This window comes from Condylostylus longicornis, unplaced genomic scaffold (genome assembly GCF_029603195.1).
Source record: "Condylostylus longicornis isolate FDR11 unplaced genomic scaffold, ASM2960319v2 ptg000044l, whole genome shotgun sequence".
Lineage (NCBI taxonomy): Eukaryota > Metazoa > Arthropoda > Insecta > Diptera > Dolichopodidae > Condylostylus > Condylostylus longicornis.
This window is the reverse complement of record NW_026578013.1, coordinates 235,226-250,380: the sequence shown is the minus strand read 5'-3', so window position 1 is coordinate 250,380 and position 15,155 is coordinate 235,226. Positions and strand designations below refer to the sequence as shown.

At 24.5% G+C, this 15,155-nt stretch overlaps 1 protein-coding gene across 3 annotated transcripts in view; it reads right to left on the bottom strand.

Moving 5' to 3' along the window:
- Window positions 1-4,480: 4,480 nt before the first annotated feature.
- Window positions 4,481-15,155, bottom strand: part of LOC129610136 (uncharacterized) — a 136,532-nt gene continuing 125,857 nt past the window's right edge. For 2 of the 3 annotated variants that reach the window (XM_055522523.1, XM_055522525.1), the window contains exons 23-30: window positions 13,336-13,578; window positions 13,100-13,257; window positions 10,680-10,822; window positions 10,222-10,331; window positions 9,117-9,286; window positions 6,798-6,979; window positions 6,468-6,592; window positions 4,481-6,339 (exon numbers count right to left, since the gene is read on the bottom strand). In XM_055522523.1, coding sequence (XP_055378498.1) covers window positions 4,954-6,339; window positions 6,468-6,592; window positions 6,798-6,979; window positions 9,117-9,286; window positions 10,222-10,331; window positions 10,680-10,822; window positions 13,100-13,257; window positions 13,336-13,578 — 2,517 coding nt within the window. In that variant the 3' untranslated portion in view covers window positions 4,481-4,953. The remainder of the gene's footprint in view (window positions 6,340-6,467; window positions 6,593-6,797; window positions 6,980-9,116; window positions 9,287-10,221; window positions 10,332-10,679; window positions 10,823-13,099; window positions 13,258-13,335; window positions 13,579-15,155) is intronic. The other variant, XM_055522524.1, reaches the window with a different exon arrangement.

Genomic DNA, 15,155 nt, shown 5'->3' with positions numbered 1-15,155 from the left:
ACTATTTTTCTTAACTCGGGCAATTAATTCTTAAATTTGAGCATTATGTAATGTTATTTTTCAATTTTTTGTTTTTTGCCTCATCCTAGAATTATGCAATTTTACGGTTGGTTTGATGTTGGCTATATTTATGGAATAAGTTAGTTAATTACAATAATTATAAGTTGTATAGTTAGTATAAGTAAGTGTCAAATACCTTTATTATATAAATAATTTGTGTATAGTGAGAGCTTTTAGGTAACATTAAATATAGAAAATTTATTCAATGAAACTCATTAATTCTATAGGCTATATTGCGCTGGACATTCGGATTGAATTATAAATTTATCTAATACTGGAAAGCAAATAAGTAACGGCAATTTTTTTCGGGCGGCCAGACATTTTCAAAATAAAATTTTTTATACGGGCCGCACATTCAAAGAATTGATATTCATATTTATCATACTTATTTTTGCATTTGGTGGCGACGCAAACTAAATTATTTGAACACGAACAGTGCGAATAAAGTTTCAGCACAGTAAAGTTAGTGTATCTATTAGATCGAATTTTTGTTGCTAAGCATATTACGTCGCCTTAATGTTCTATTAATTTATTGATTTTTTCTTAAAATATTTTGGCCGTTTACTGGGTATCACAAAGAGTTCTAAAAAACCGAAGGTTACCGACCTCTGGTATAGGGAAACATTGGCTTTGCAATTACGTCTTATATTGTTCGTTCAATTTTTTTTACATTTAAATTACCTTCTTAGAGAAATCAATAATAAAACAACTGCAATATAGAACATTTTTTTTTTGTTTTTTGAAATTTTTTAGAAGAGCTCGCATTTTTATTTCATAAAATATAAAGCTAAACACTAAAATATGACAATTTTTTTAAATATTTTAAATATTTGTTTTTTTTATGTACATATATGCATACTAAATTTTTAATTTATTTTTCTCAAACTTAATTAGATTTTCTTAAAATTAAAAAAGTAATTAATAATTTTTTTACAAACATTTATAAGATGGGATTAACTAGTAATATAAATTTTTCTTATTTTTATAATTAGTTTTTATTTTAATTTTTTACACAATTTTTTTTTCATTCATAAAACTAAAATAAATTAAAAAACGAAAAAGAATTGGTCATTTTTTCCTTGTTCTTCTTGTAACCTTAGGTAACATACACTTATTAATTGTGGACTTTACTTTTGCATTTTAATGATAAAACTTAAAGTTGTATGGCAAGTCTTTTTAAATTTATGCTTCAATTTTGAGTTCATTTATCCTAGAATTAGTTGCTGTATGATTTCTGTTTACAGAAAATTCTTATATGCCATTCGATAAACGGTTATTTAATAAATTTTAGAATATAACAATTTTTTATTAGAATTAGATTTTAAAAATGGATTGGTAGAATTTTAATAAAAATACTAGATATGTAGCTATATTTAATACTAGATATTTTTCGAAAAATAATTTAGTATGAAAGCAGAACTTCTTGGAAGTTTTGTTTGGAAACAAAATGAAATAACAAACTTTTGAAGTAAATCGAATGCCAGTAACTGGAATTTTACTCTAAAAGACCAAAATTGAATCTTTTCGATATTTTGTAAGTCGATTTTACATGTGAGAATTAAAAGTATTTATTGAAATTTAAATTTCAAAATTAAAGTGTCCGAATGTAATGGAGTTTCTCTCTTAAATGTTCTTATATAAATTGAAATATGCTTGTCAACTAAATGTTACGCCATTACCAATATTTTTTGGTAAATTAATTAATAAAAATATGGAACACATTTTATGCTTATGATTACCATCTCAGATTTTGTGGTTATAAGGAAACATAAATTTAAATTGAACTTTCAATTACAACTAAATTTGTATTTTTTGCTAAAAATGTATAAGAAGACTCAAAAAAAATATTTTTACATTAGAAGACCATGGGCAAACAAAGTATTCTGTATGCTCGGAAACTTTATTTTCATATATCTAGTTGGGGGCTTGAATATTTTGTAAATATTTTGTTATTACATAATAAGTTTCTTATACTTCTAAATTTTATTTTTGAATGAAGCATTTTTAAATTCTGTCAAAAAATAATTATTTTTTTTTTTTATTTCTATATGTTTTTTGTAATTATTTTTGATTTCTTAAAATATTAAAAATTTAGGAAGTGTTTAATATATGCAAATACATTATGTACTTTTATTTACATATTAAATTCTTTTTATAGATTCTTATATATAGAGTAAAAGTTCGAAATTTCGCAGATTAATTAAGAATAATAGCTTTTTATTTTACCATATGCAAATGTAACAAATGAATAATATTTATTCTTCATTAATTTATTAAAATAAAACGAGAAGTTGACCGTGTCAACTCGGTGATACCCGTACGAAAAAAAGATTTTGAATGTCGGAGATAATTGACATACAGTTTCATATTATCTCTTGCTTTTTATGTTTGGTACTATTTAATAATCCCATACAATCTATAAAAGTTTTACTAAAAATGATAACCACATCATCAAATTCATTTGCTGGTTAAAAATTTCAGCTTTGTAACTTTAATAATTTCTGAGCTATGAACAAACAGCTTATGAAATCATATGGCAGCTAATTACCACATGCATTCGAAAAATTCTTACATAATATAATCCGAATTGTTCGAAATGTCCGAATAAAAATATTCGCCAATATCATAACTTCTATATATTTCTGAGATTCAACCAAATAAATTTTGGAGTTGCATGAAAGCTCTCCGAACCAGTACCTCGATCATATCCCATTTAAACAGGGTTCTGGTATTTATTATAACAAATCATTTGAGAAAATTTCGAAAATTTAGTTCAATTAGTTTTTGAGTTATCGTTAGGACAGATGAACGGACAGATATGCTTACATCGATTTAAAATTCGACGCTGATTAAAAACATATGCTTTAGTCTATATTTCAGACCATTATTTTTTAGTGTTAGAAACGATAGGGCGAATTTTTTTATACTCTTCGAATATACGTTCGTACGGATATAAAAAAAATATGGTGAATTTTTAATATACAAAATATTGAAAAATTATTAATTTTTGAGGTCTTATAAATTTGTAACCATTTTGTTAACAATTCTTTATTGCAAATAAATTGTGCCGAGCTAGAAGCTCATTCGAGCTAATTGTTAATGAAGAAAATTTATTATAATCTTGTATATTTCAGAATTTTTACTCTTAAATGTACTCTTGGAATTTCATTCCTGGATTTATATAACTTTTTCTTTATATTAAAAATATATTATATTCTTTAAATTCATTATATACATAAATTTTTAAATATTTTTTGTATAGCTACAAGATTTTTTTAAATAGCATAATTTCTATAAAAGTTTATTAATTTAAAATTATATTTTAGTAATTTTGTAATATATTTTTTTAATTTTTGGTTTAGTAATCACAGATTACAATTATGTTATTTATTAAGAACTAACATTTAATCTTAACAGAGACATTTATTTTATACTCTAATATATTTTTGATTTTATATATATAAATATATGTGGCTAATATGTTCATAGGAATTACTCAATTGGTTTTTTTCTTTAATAAATTAATAAAATATATTTTTCTTAAATATTTCATAATACAATTGAATAGTAAAATTAATGAAACCGGGGCAAAAATGTCGATTTTTTTTTTCTTAATTTTTTTGTTTTTAAATAGAATTTTATTCTTATTTTCAAATATTTTAAATTTTTTTAAATTTATTAATGATTAAAATTAAATATGATTGAGATTTAGAAAAGGATGAAATTTATTATATTTTAAAATTTAAGTTATATATTGTCCTAGTTCTGACAGAAGTTCTCAAATCCAATTGAATTATGCGAAAATTTAACTACTGCTTGATATACAAGAATTTTTTAAAAGACACTTTTTAGGACCCATTTTCAATAAAAATTCGTAGATATATCAGAAACCGTCGGAACTATATGTGACCATATATTCGGCGTGACCATATATTCGCCGGCGAGTTTTTTTAAAGTCTCCGTTAGAGCATTTTACGAAATGTACTAATTCCAGCAGATACCACTAAAATTGGTATATTAAATGATTGTTTCAATAAAAGACGTATACAAATGGGTGGATGTTCTTAGCCTGTTCGAATTAATGTTGAATTGGATTTTGAAAATATTTAGAAAAATATGTACGTCTATATTTTCTAAAAGACTTTATTTTAAATATTAATTTAAAAAATAGTAAATTTCAGGATTTGAGATATTTTTGCAGACTTATGACAATAAATAATTTCTATATTTAATGCTATAAAGTGTGATGCTAATTTGAATGCTGTCAATATTTTGGAATTTTGCTTTTTCCTTCTCCTTTTAACTAAAATTTATTATAAATATAAATTTTCACTACTATTTTTAGGATGACTTCAGATAAGCATACTTTTGCTAACTGAATGCTGAATAACATGTATGTTAGTATAAAAATTAAGTTAAATTTCATTTACCTGTCCTTGGTACTATATATTTTCGGACTAAGTAAATTTTTTATTAACAAAGATTTTTAGGACTTCACATGCTGTGTTTAATTCATCTAACTTTTTAAATTGAAACTACAACTTAGTTAGGATTTTCAAATAAAAATATTTTCAGCTTCCCATAAGGATAAAAATAATTTTTTAATTATTGAATTTCATAAATTTGGAGCACTATTTAATTATTATTCTTCTATTTTCTTGACTACTAAATTCCTCTTTGTTCCTACATACATATATAAAACAACAATCTTTTAACATTCATAAATTCTTTGGAAAATTAACAATTTTATTGAATAAAAGATATGTGATCTTATTGAACTTTGTTCATTTTAAAAAGGCGCATGATAAGATTTTATAAGTATAACAAAAGCATTTGAATTAAAATTGTACTTTGTATTTAAAATTTTTAAAATAGGAAAATATTTTTTGAAATCTAAGATTTTTCTAAAACATTAGTTACATCTTTTAATACAAAATTAGTAATACCTTTTGAATGTATAAGTGTTAAACTTTTACTATTTGGTATAATATAAGCTGATGTTGGAGTTGTTGATGTACGAATTGGACATAATGATTGTGAATTTTTAATTGGACTTATTCTTTTACCATCACCATTACAATTTAATAAAATAAAATTTTTAGCTTCTTTTGCTAATAGACAACTATTATTACTATTATTACTATGATGACAATGATTTTCCATAACATTTAAATCTAATGATTTTCGTTTTAATTTATTTACATCATTTACATTTATACAATAATTATTAATATCGGTGCTACTACTATCACCACTACAATTATTATAATTTGAATTTACAATTACAGAGCAATTTTTTATTTTATCACTATTATCAATGCTATTATTATTTGAATTATTTATACTTTTACAATTATTACTGTTGCAATTATTAATTAAATCAATTGAATTTATATGCTTTGAATCTTGTGAACAACTACTATTATATTGATCGGTTTGACGGAATATAATATGTTGTTGATGTTTATTACTTAAATCAGATAAACTAATATCATTTTTTAATAAAATTTCTAAATTTTCAATTGAATCTTTTAAACGATCTGAATATTCTTTTGTAAAATCTTTTCTTAAATCTGTTATTTGATTTCTGGGACATGTTACTGGTAATGGTGGTTTTGTACAACTACTATTACTACTACCACTTTGTGAATTCTGTGACATTTGTAATAATTGATTTGTAGTTGAATTTGTTGTTGTTATTGTTGCTATTGTAGTTGTTGTTGTTGTTGTTAATGATATCATAGAAATTGGTAATCCAGTTCCAGTTCCTGTTGTTATTGTTGATTGTGAATCAGTTGGTGATTCAACTAAATTAACTGCTTTAATACTTGGAATTGTTTGAGCACTTGCTGTATTTACACTACATGAACTATTTGATAGGCTAGGTGTTATACATGCACTAAATGTTGTACCAAATGATGATGATATTTGATGTTGACGGCATAATGATTTTCGACGTTGTGCTGTTGGATTATTTTTCATAATGTTTATATCAAAATCTTGTGTAAAATCATCTGAATTTGTACTATTTTGATTTTGTAAAATATTATTTGGAATGGTATTATTGGCATTATTATTATGATTTAATAATTGATTTTGTTGTGCTATATTTGTTTCATCAATACTTTTATTACTATTTATATTATTATTTGTTATAACTGTTGATTTTCCTTTTAAAAAATATGTTATCATTGTACCTTTACCTTTAACATTAACACTACCACGTAATTCTAATATGAAACCTCTTGGTTCTAATATTTGAAAAATTTCTTGTGTAACCTAGATTTGTTTATTTTTTTTATTGAAAATACAAAATTAGAAATTTAAAATAGAAATTCGAAGAAAAAAAAAAAATTAAAATTTATTTTTTAACTTTTTCGATTTAAAATTTATTTTACTATACTAACTTGTATATGATCTAATAATCCAGTTGAATCCATTCTACTTGCAACATTGACAGCATTGCCCCAAATATCATATTGAGGTTTACGTGCACCTATAACACCTGCCACTACAGGTCCAATATTGATTCCTATTGAATAAGTATAAAAGTTTTTCAATTTTTTTTTATAAATAAATTAAAACGTAGCCTATAATGAAAGTTATGTTTGTGTATAATTTGATTTACAAAGGTTGGTTAAAAAATATTAGAATTTTAAGTCGGCAAATTAATTATGTAATTTTTAATAGCAATTTCATATGAATAAAAATGAATTTTCATTGGCTTATAAACTTACCAATTCTCATACGAAAATTATTAAAAGAATGGGTATTAACTTCTTCAATTTTATCAAATAATTGTAAAGCATATTCGGCCATTGATGTAACATGTCGAAATTCAGTCATATCACAGGTTTGAGCAGTTAATCCAGAAGCAGCCATATATGTTGCACCAGTACTTTTGATTTTTTCAATATAACTTTATTCATATAGAAAATAGATTTTGCAATTAATATTCAAAATTTCGATTATTTTATAACTATGTAGGGGGAGAACGAGAAAAATTCTAAAAATAAATGCAAAATTGAATAAAGAAAATTTTTTTGAATTTATGGGGGTATTGAGGTGGAAATAAAAAAAATAATATTTTTCTTCTACAATTTCTTTTTTTTTCTTCATTTTTTTTTTTCAAAATATTTTTCCATTAAATTAAAGGAAATTGTTTTTGTATAAATGTATAGGTGTTTGTAGTAGAGAAAAAATAATTGTTAATTTTTCTTGAACGTTTTTGATTTTTCCCTTTTAAAAATTTTTGCCTTTATAACTGTAAAAACTTTATTTTTCTTTTTTTTTTATTTAATTTTTTAGTTTTGTTCTTTCTGTGGAGTTTTTTTTTATAATTTTTTTAAAGAAAAACTTTTTTAATTACATTAAGTTGGATTAATATGTAAAATGGAAAATACCTTTAAGCTGTATTGGAAAAATGAAAATTTAAAAAACAAAAAAGCAAAAAATAACAGTAAAATATGTTTGAAAAGTTATTTTCCAATTTGTAGAGAAAATAACAAGATGGTTGTTTTTTATTTTAAATTGCTTTAAATGATTTTAGAATTTTATTTGATTATATTTACAGATGGTCTTCAAAGTTATTTATTCTTATAGATGCGTCCTTTTGAATTTAGGGCGAGAAAAATTAGAATTCTAGGAATTTTCAACAAGTTGAAAAAAAATTATTTTCTTTTAATTAAAGTTAATTTTATTGGAAAAATAACTAAGAAATATTTTGTTGTGAATTAATTTATTGTTAGACGATTTTTTTTTTTAAATAAAATGAATAAATAAATTTGATTTTATTGGACTTGTTCTACAGTTTTCAAGAATTTCTTTAGAATTTCTGTTAGTTTTTTGGTAAATTTTCTTTATAAAATGGAACAATTTAAAATATTATCAAAAATTGTGTATAATAATTGCAAATGTAGGTGTAATTTATATATCATTCTTGGTATTCCAATGAAAATTTTATGTAGTGTACCTGATCTTGTATAAATTAAGTAGAATTGTTCGAAATATTAACCCAAGTTTCGCTAATTTTTACATGATCAGATTGATTTTGAAAATTTTTACAATTTTCACTAAATTTTTAATATTAAGGGCTTAACTTATAATTTTGGTGAGATACAATAATAAAAAAAAACAAATAATATATGCAAGAATATTAAATTTAAGGGCTGATTCCGAATACTCTGAATTAGACAAGTGATTCTGCCACTAGTCTGTATGATTTTCATTTCGTATATATTTTTTTTCCACTTGAAACACATAGTATTCAAAATATTATATTTCACTGGAAATTTAGTGAATTAATTATACAGTACACACATACAGTATGAATAAAAAAAATGCAATGCCAAAATTTTATTTTCACAGGTAAGAAACTTCTATGTGCGTTAGTAATTGAGTGGATTATCTTTCGTACTGATTTCTATGATTTTAGGAAGAAAAGATTTAAAAGTGAACAGTTTTGAATTTTAAAAAATTCCACGATTTTTGACCGTACCCCTATACTTCATAGAAAAAAAAGAAAATTTCCAGATTTTTGACCGTGCCCGTACCCTGTTAGAAAAACTAAAATTTTCACGATGTTTGACCATAACCTTAATTTATCAAAAAAACCAAAATTTTCTCAATTTTTGATCGAAATTTTGGAGAATTTTGACCGTATAATTGGTGGAAAAAACACTGAAATTTTCACGAATTTTGACCGTACCCCTATACTTTGCCGAAAAATTGTAAATTTTCACGATTTTTTACCGTAGCTCTTCTTTATTTTTCAAAAACACCGAAATTTTGACGAATTTTAACCATGTCCCTACCTTGTGGAAATATTGCGAATTTTCAGGAGTTTTTACCGTAGCTCTTTTCTACTCTATTTTGTACCACATTTACCGAAAGACCTTGTAAAAACCATAGTAAATTTGCAGTGATAATATAAAGAACAATAAACAATTTTTAAATTTTAAACTAATTGAGAAGTTAAGCCCACCACATTTATAAGAATAGAATAGTTTTAATTTGCATTTATTTTAAAATATATTGCTCGTTTAAAATAAACTTACCGAAAACGTTCTTCATTCAATAATTCATCAAAATCAGCAATTATTTCATTTAATAATCTTAAGCATTCTACACCTTCGTTGTTCCCTTCAAGTTCAACATAAAATTCTGAGAAATTTGGTATTGAAGCAAACATTATGCAAACACTATCACATTGTTCATGATATAAATCCTTTTTTTTTTTATTTTTCAAATATTCAATTGTAAAATAAAATTGAAAGAGGTGTTTGTTTATAAAAAATCCGCCACAAGAAATAAAACCCGAAGTAAAAATATGAAAAGAAAGAAAAAATTAATCGGATATTTTTGCAAAAGTTTTTTATTACAAAAATTTATTAGCCGTAAGCGCAAATATTTATGTTGAATATAAAACCATTTTATTAATTTAAATCACCTAAAACCATAAATCGCTGAAGAATAAAGTGTTTTTAAAAAAAAAAATTAATCAATTTTCAAAAGTCATTACTTTGTTTGATGTTAAATTAATTATATAAATTCTTTTAACTAGCTATGTGGGCTTCCATTTTCATTTTTGAAATTAAAATTTTTTATTATTTACTCAAATTGAGTTTGTAATGGAGAATGAAGGGTTCATCAGTGTTATTTATGCGGTTTATAACATTAAATTAAATATATAATATAGAAATTATTCACCATATTGGATATTGGATTTTGCACGACAACGTCTACATTATATGACGTCGTCGTGCAATAGATAGCGTTAAGAAATTCCATTCTGTACATGAAAATTTAATTTTTTTTTCTACCGAAAACAAATTAAGGAAGTACAGTATTCGATATCTCTTGAACGTTTACACGGTGCCATTGATTTGAAAAAAGACTTACTATAGCACACTAATAGTTAACATAAAACAAAAAGAGGGATATTCATTTATATAGATCAAATAAGTGACACAAAGAAGAATAATATTACACTAAAAGGATCTCAAAATTTTACACTTTACACACTTTATTTATTCGAGTGGAAATCAGGTGGAAATCAATTAAAAACTTTTATATTACTTTTTATACAATTACTTGTAGTGCTAAATTGAAATATGAAAGAAATAAAAATAATTATATGCTTATACATATACATATACTTACATCAATATTTTTATCTCGACTCAAAAAATGTTCTGCAACATGAACCGGAAGGATGTTTTCCAATAATTTCCGGTTATATGCTTGTAAGTGTTCCATATCTTCTTTTTCCTCTATTGAATTCAAAAAGAAATGAAAAGTAAATTATCTCAATTTATTTAATGAGAAAGTAAAAGAGAACAAATACTAACACAAAATAAAAAGTGAGAAAATGCTGACTCAGTTAACTAATTTTTTGTTTGAGTATTCTTGGACTGGAGAAAAGGAGGGAAATTTGAATAATATTGGGAGAGAGAGAATATATATAATATGTCTTATATAATATGTGTAACTATATGAAACAAAGAATTAGGACTAGGAAGTATTGGACTAAGTATTAGGGCTAAGAAATTAATTAAATAATTTAACATTAATTATGAAAAAATCGTTCAATATACAAAAATTATTTTATATTTACTCACCTGTTGCTTGCAATTTCCATATAAAATCTAATCGGTAGGTTGCTTCTGTTTGATGACTATGAAATATTAGGGCTATTGTAAATATTACTATAAATATTAAATCAACTGTGAATCTAAGAAGAACTTCTGATGTATCATATCTGCTATTTTATTAAATTTAGAAAAAAAAATTGTTTTTATTTCATTATATAATAAAAATTAATATAAGAAAATATAATTTAAATAACAAAATATTGCAAAATTTTCGGCCCAATATAAGTATCAGGATTATTGAATTGTCTTTATTGTGAGTAAAAAAGAATTCAGTGCACCGCAACCAGCTTAAAAAATATAATGTGTCCTCTAAACTGCATATGGGACAATGCTCTACAACACCCCCCCCCCCCCCTACGGATAAGAGTCCAACGGATAAGAGTCCCACATTATCCCCCAGAAGGGGTACCAAGGCCTCACTGCAAAATCCACAAACACCTTAACTTTTTAGGCCCAGCCTCCTAAAGTGACAATTAAGTGATACAGGGGAGAATTCTCACATATGATGTGTTTCAAGCTCATTTCATATGATTTTCCTAAAGCGGACCTGATCGTGACCTCCTAAAAGCTCCCTGAACTGTAAAAGCTGGAAGGCCCCTCTAGCACATATAGACAGTAAAGTATATATATCTACAAACTTATGCAATAAAGTACATAAATAAGCAATATTAGATTGCGTTATTCGCATATGATTTCATTTATTTTAAAAGCATTCACTATACAGTAAAGTAAATTTACAGGCTCTTTACTGGCTTGTAAATGAATTGTGGAAAATAATACTTGTTCATTTATTGTTTTCTTTTCAAATTCTGTGAATCAAGTATCAAAATTAAAATTGCGCAGTAACTAGTGTCTGATTCAGTTATATTAAAGTTGTATAGCATATTTTTAGGGGTAAATCAATAATATTCTACAATATGAAAAATAAGAAAATTTTAATTTAAAAATTTTTTTCTATGTACCTATATGACATTTTAATAATAAATTAGAATTATAAAACACAGCCGATACGCTTTGTTGAATTAAGAAAATTGGGGTTAAATTTTAGCAAGATGAAAAAAAAAAATAATATAATGTTCATGTACTTTATTTTGTGTAATCCCCTAAATGGCACTTAATAAAAAATAAAATGACAACCATTAAAAACTTTTTTCAATTTAAAAAAAAGAACAAACCCCTTGTAAACTTCAAAAATTATTTTTTTAATGTCGTCGTTTTAGAAAAACCCTACGTATGAAATAATTTTAAATTATCCTTTTCTTAAAGCGATTTTTGTGAAATATGTTAAATATGTAGAGTAAGTATAAGAATAAGATTATATATAGATTTTTAAAATTGTTCTGAAAGTCTAGACGAAAATTACTTTTTTTTTTTTTTTAACTGAAATATTTAATTTATTTTCTCATAAAATAATTTTAATAAAACATTAAAATGTTCACCTATATTATGTACGTATGAAAAAAATTGGTTACAGTCTATAAACAATTTTTTTTCTTGTTTTCTTTTTTTTTTGGTTTCCCAACTAAAGGATTCAAAATTTAAAATAAAGTTCGGTAAAATCAATGGTTTGTAAAGTAGCACTTTTCCCTTTAAAAAGTGATAATACTGCTCTTAATGACTTTCATTCGTATACTAATGTATTTTAAAGATTGCATACATTTAGGATAAGGCGAAAAAAAAATTGAAAGAAGCGCTAGCATAATGCTCAAATTTAAGGGTTAAATATTTTTTAATGGAATGGCGTCTACTGTTAGCTTTCTTCTTTTATAAAAAATTTTGGAGAAGTTTGGAGTTTTGAAAGTATAAGGTGCTAAAAATGCAAATTTTATAAATTTCTAGAAGTGATAACTTTAGAAGGGCGTTTATGAGGAAAAAAATTTATTTCTAACGAAATAATATAATCATATATATCTAACAGTTACCAAAATTTGAGAACAATACAATCTGAAGTCTAGAAGAAAAACGATTTAGAAATTTGTAAAAATCGGATTTTGGGTAACGGTAAATTTTAACAGCCATTTTGTTTTAGAAATTTTCAAGTATGGTATGGTAAGGTATTCGGTAGAAGAAGCCTGTCACTACTTTTCTGCCTTTGCAGAATTTAAAAAATGTTTCTGGTATTGCTACAGTAATTACTTAAAAAATGGCATTCTTAGGATTTTGAGGAGCTATAATATTTAGAGGGGGAGATTGGTAAAAATTTACTTCTACGGAAATATCTATATTCCACGGACAGAGTGGAACTAACAAGCATTTTTTTTTCAAAATTTTTTGGTCTGTGTAAAAGTGTTTAAAACAAAACCCACAAAAAAAAAATTAAAAATTAAAAGATTTAAAAGAGCAAAATAAAAGCACAACTGCAACCAACCACAATTTATATCAATTACCTTAAACTAAGTTGTTCCTCTCTCGTTGTATAGAAATATAATGAGAACGCAAAATAAAATGTTCCAGTAAATAAAAGTAATAATAATTTAAGGATAATTCTTAAAACTTGATAAATGGCACAAGTCATCATTGATAGTAATGATACCAATAGAAAAGTCTACAAAGAAAATTCGGAAAAAGATATAAAAAATTTTTACATGACACGTTTTGTATAACAATTCTTATCAAAACTTACATTATTAAGAATAAAATAATCACATTGAATACTATCCTGATATGATATTGTTGTAACATCTACTGTACTAATATTACTGTCTGTTGTAGTTTTCATAGTTGAAATTATAGGTGAATTTGTTGTTAACATACTGGCTGTTGATGATAATGATGTCGTAGCATTTATTGTATTTGTAGCTATTATTGTATTTTGTGTTAAATTTTTAAATGATGATGGTGAACAGTCTTGGAAATTTATTAAAGCCTGTATAAAATATTTTTTTTGGTTTTTGTATAAAAAATCTTCTTTTAAATAAATTTATTAATTAAGAAAAGATAAAAATAGAAAATAATTCCTATATATAGGATATTTATATATGCATACATACACATATACATATAAAATGAAATATATGGAAAAAGAGGGAAGAAAGAAAAACTGAAAATAATAATAAAGTTTTTTCATCTGGAAACTTTATTAATTATTATAGTATTGTTATAGTCGAATTACAGAGAATAAAATTAACCTAAGGGATACCCGTATAAAAATAAAATGCGCTATAGAAAAAAAATCCCACGGCATACTTATGGTTCTAATGTTGGTGTAGCTACTAGTAGTTCAAAGTATTTTAGCGAGAAATGTTATACAAAAAATTTAAATAATTTCTATTTAATTTTAATTCAATTAAGAGCTCTTTAATGCACTTATAATATTTTACAGAGAAGGATTACAGCTCATATATAATTCATGCAAAATATCAAATCATTGGGGTTATTAAAACCCTAGTAACTGACCAATATATACACTTTAATATACAAAATATCGATGAAGATATTTTTTGACCTTAAATATAACAATAATATTTCTATTGTATTTTCGTTTTCTGTATTTGGATGTTGAACTGTGTGGACAAATTTCATTACAAATACTTTTACATACATACATAGCATTATTTTTAACATAAAAATAACGGAAAAGAAAAAAATATATAATTTTTATTTGAGTATACACCAACTGTTGAATGTTACCTTGGTACAAACAGAAAAAAAAAGGACTATAATTTGTCCCAAATAAAATAGGAAATGAGGAAATAAAAGGAAATGAAAAAACAAAAAACCAAAAATAAAAATGGAAAATAAAACTTTTTTACGAGTTGTAATAAATGAAATGTGGTTAGGGTTAGTTAACTCGAAAATAAAGGTAAATTAGAAGTCATGTGGTTAATTATTAAGTTATCTATAAACATTATATGTTATGATATATTCATCATATGGGGGATGTAGAAAAGAACCCAAAAAAACAAAAATACAATAAAATTAAAGAAAATAGGAATAATTTTTTTTGTAAGGTTAAAGTAAGGTTCAGTTAACAGCCTCACTGGAATATGATGCCGATTCGTTAATAAAAAATATTTTGGGATATCTGATTTGATTGCACATTAAGATTTTCTTTTTAATTTAATATCAAAGAAATTATTCATTAATAGTTTTTTTTTTCGTAACTTATACTTAAAGTGGAATTAAATTTATATTTAATCTACATGGCTAAAAGAAATTATTTGAAAGTATGAGTACATTTATCGCAATAATTTGTCTTGCTGATATTTTCATTCTATCGCAAAAAATTTTGTATCTAAATTTATTATAGACAAAATGTAGGTATGGTAGGTGCTCCCTCTTATGTACGTATAACAGTGACTCTAATAGAGATTTCCATGTCCCTAGGGTAAGTGATGAAATAAGGAATAGTGAAACATGAGGCACGTTTCGAGCAGCATATACATTTTATACGACCACTCGCCTAACAGAAGATAGGATTCGAACAGATATACTGAATCTAAA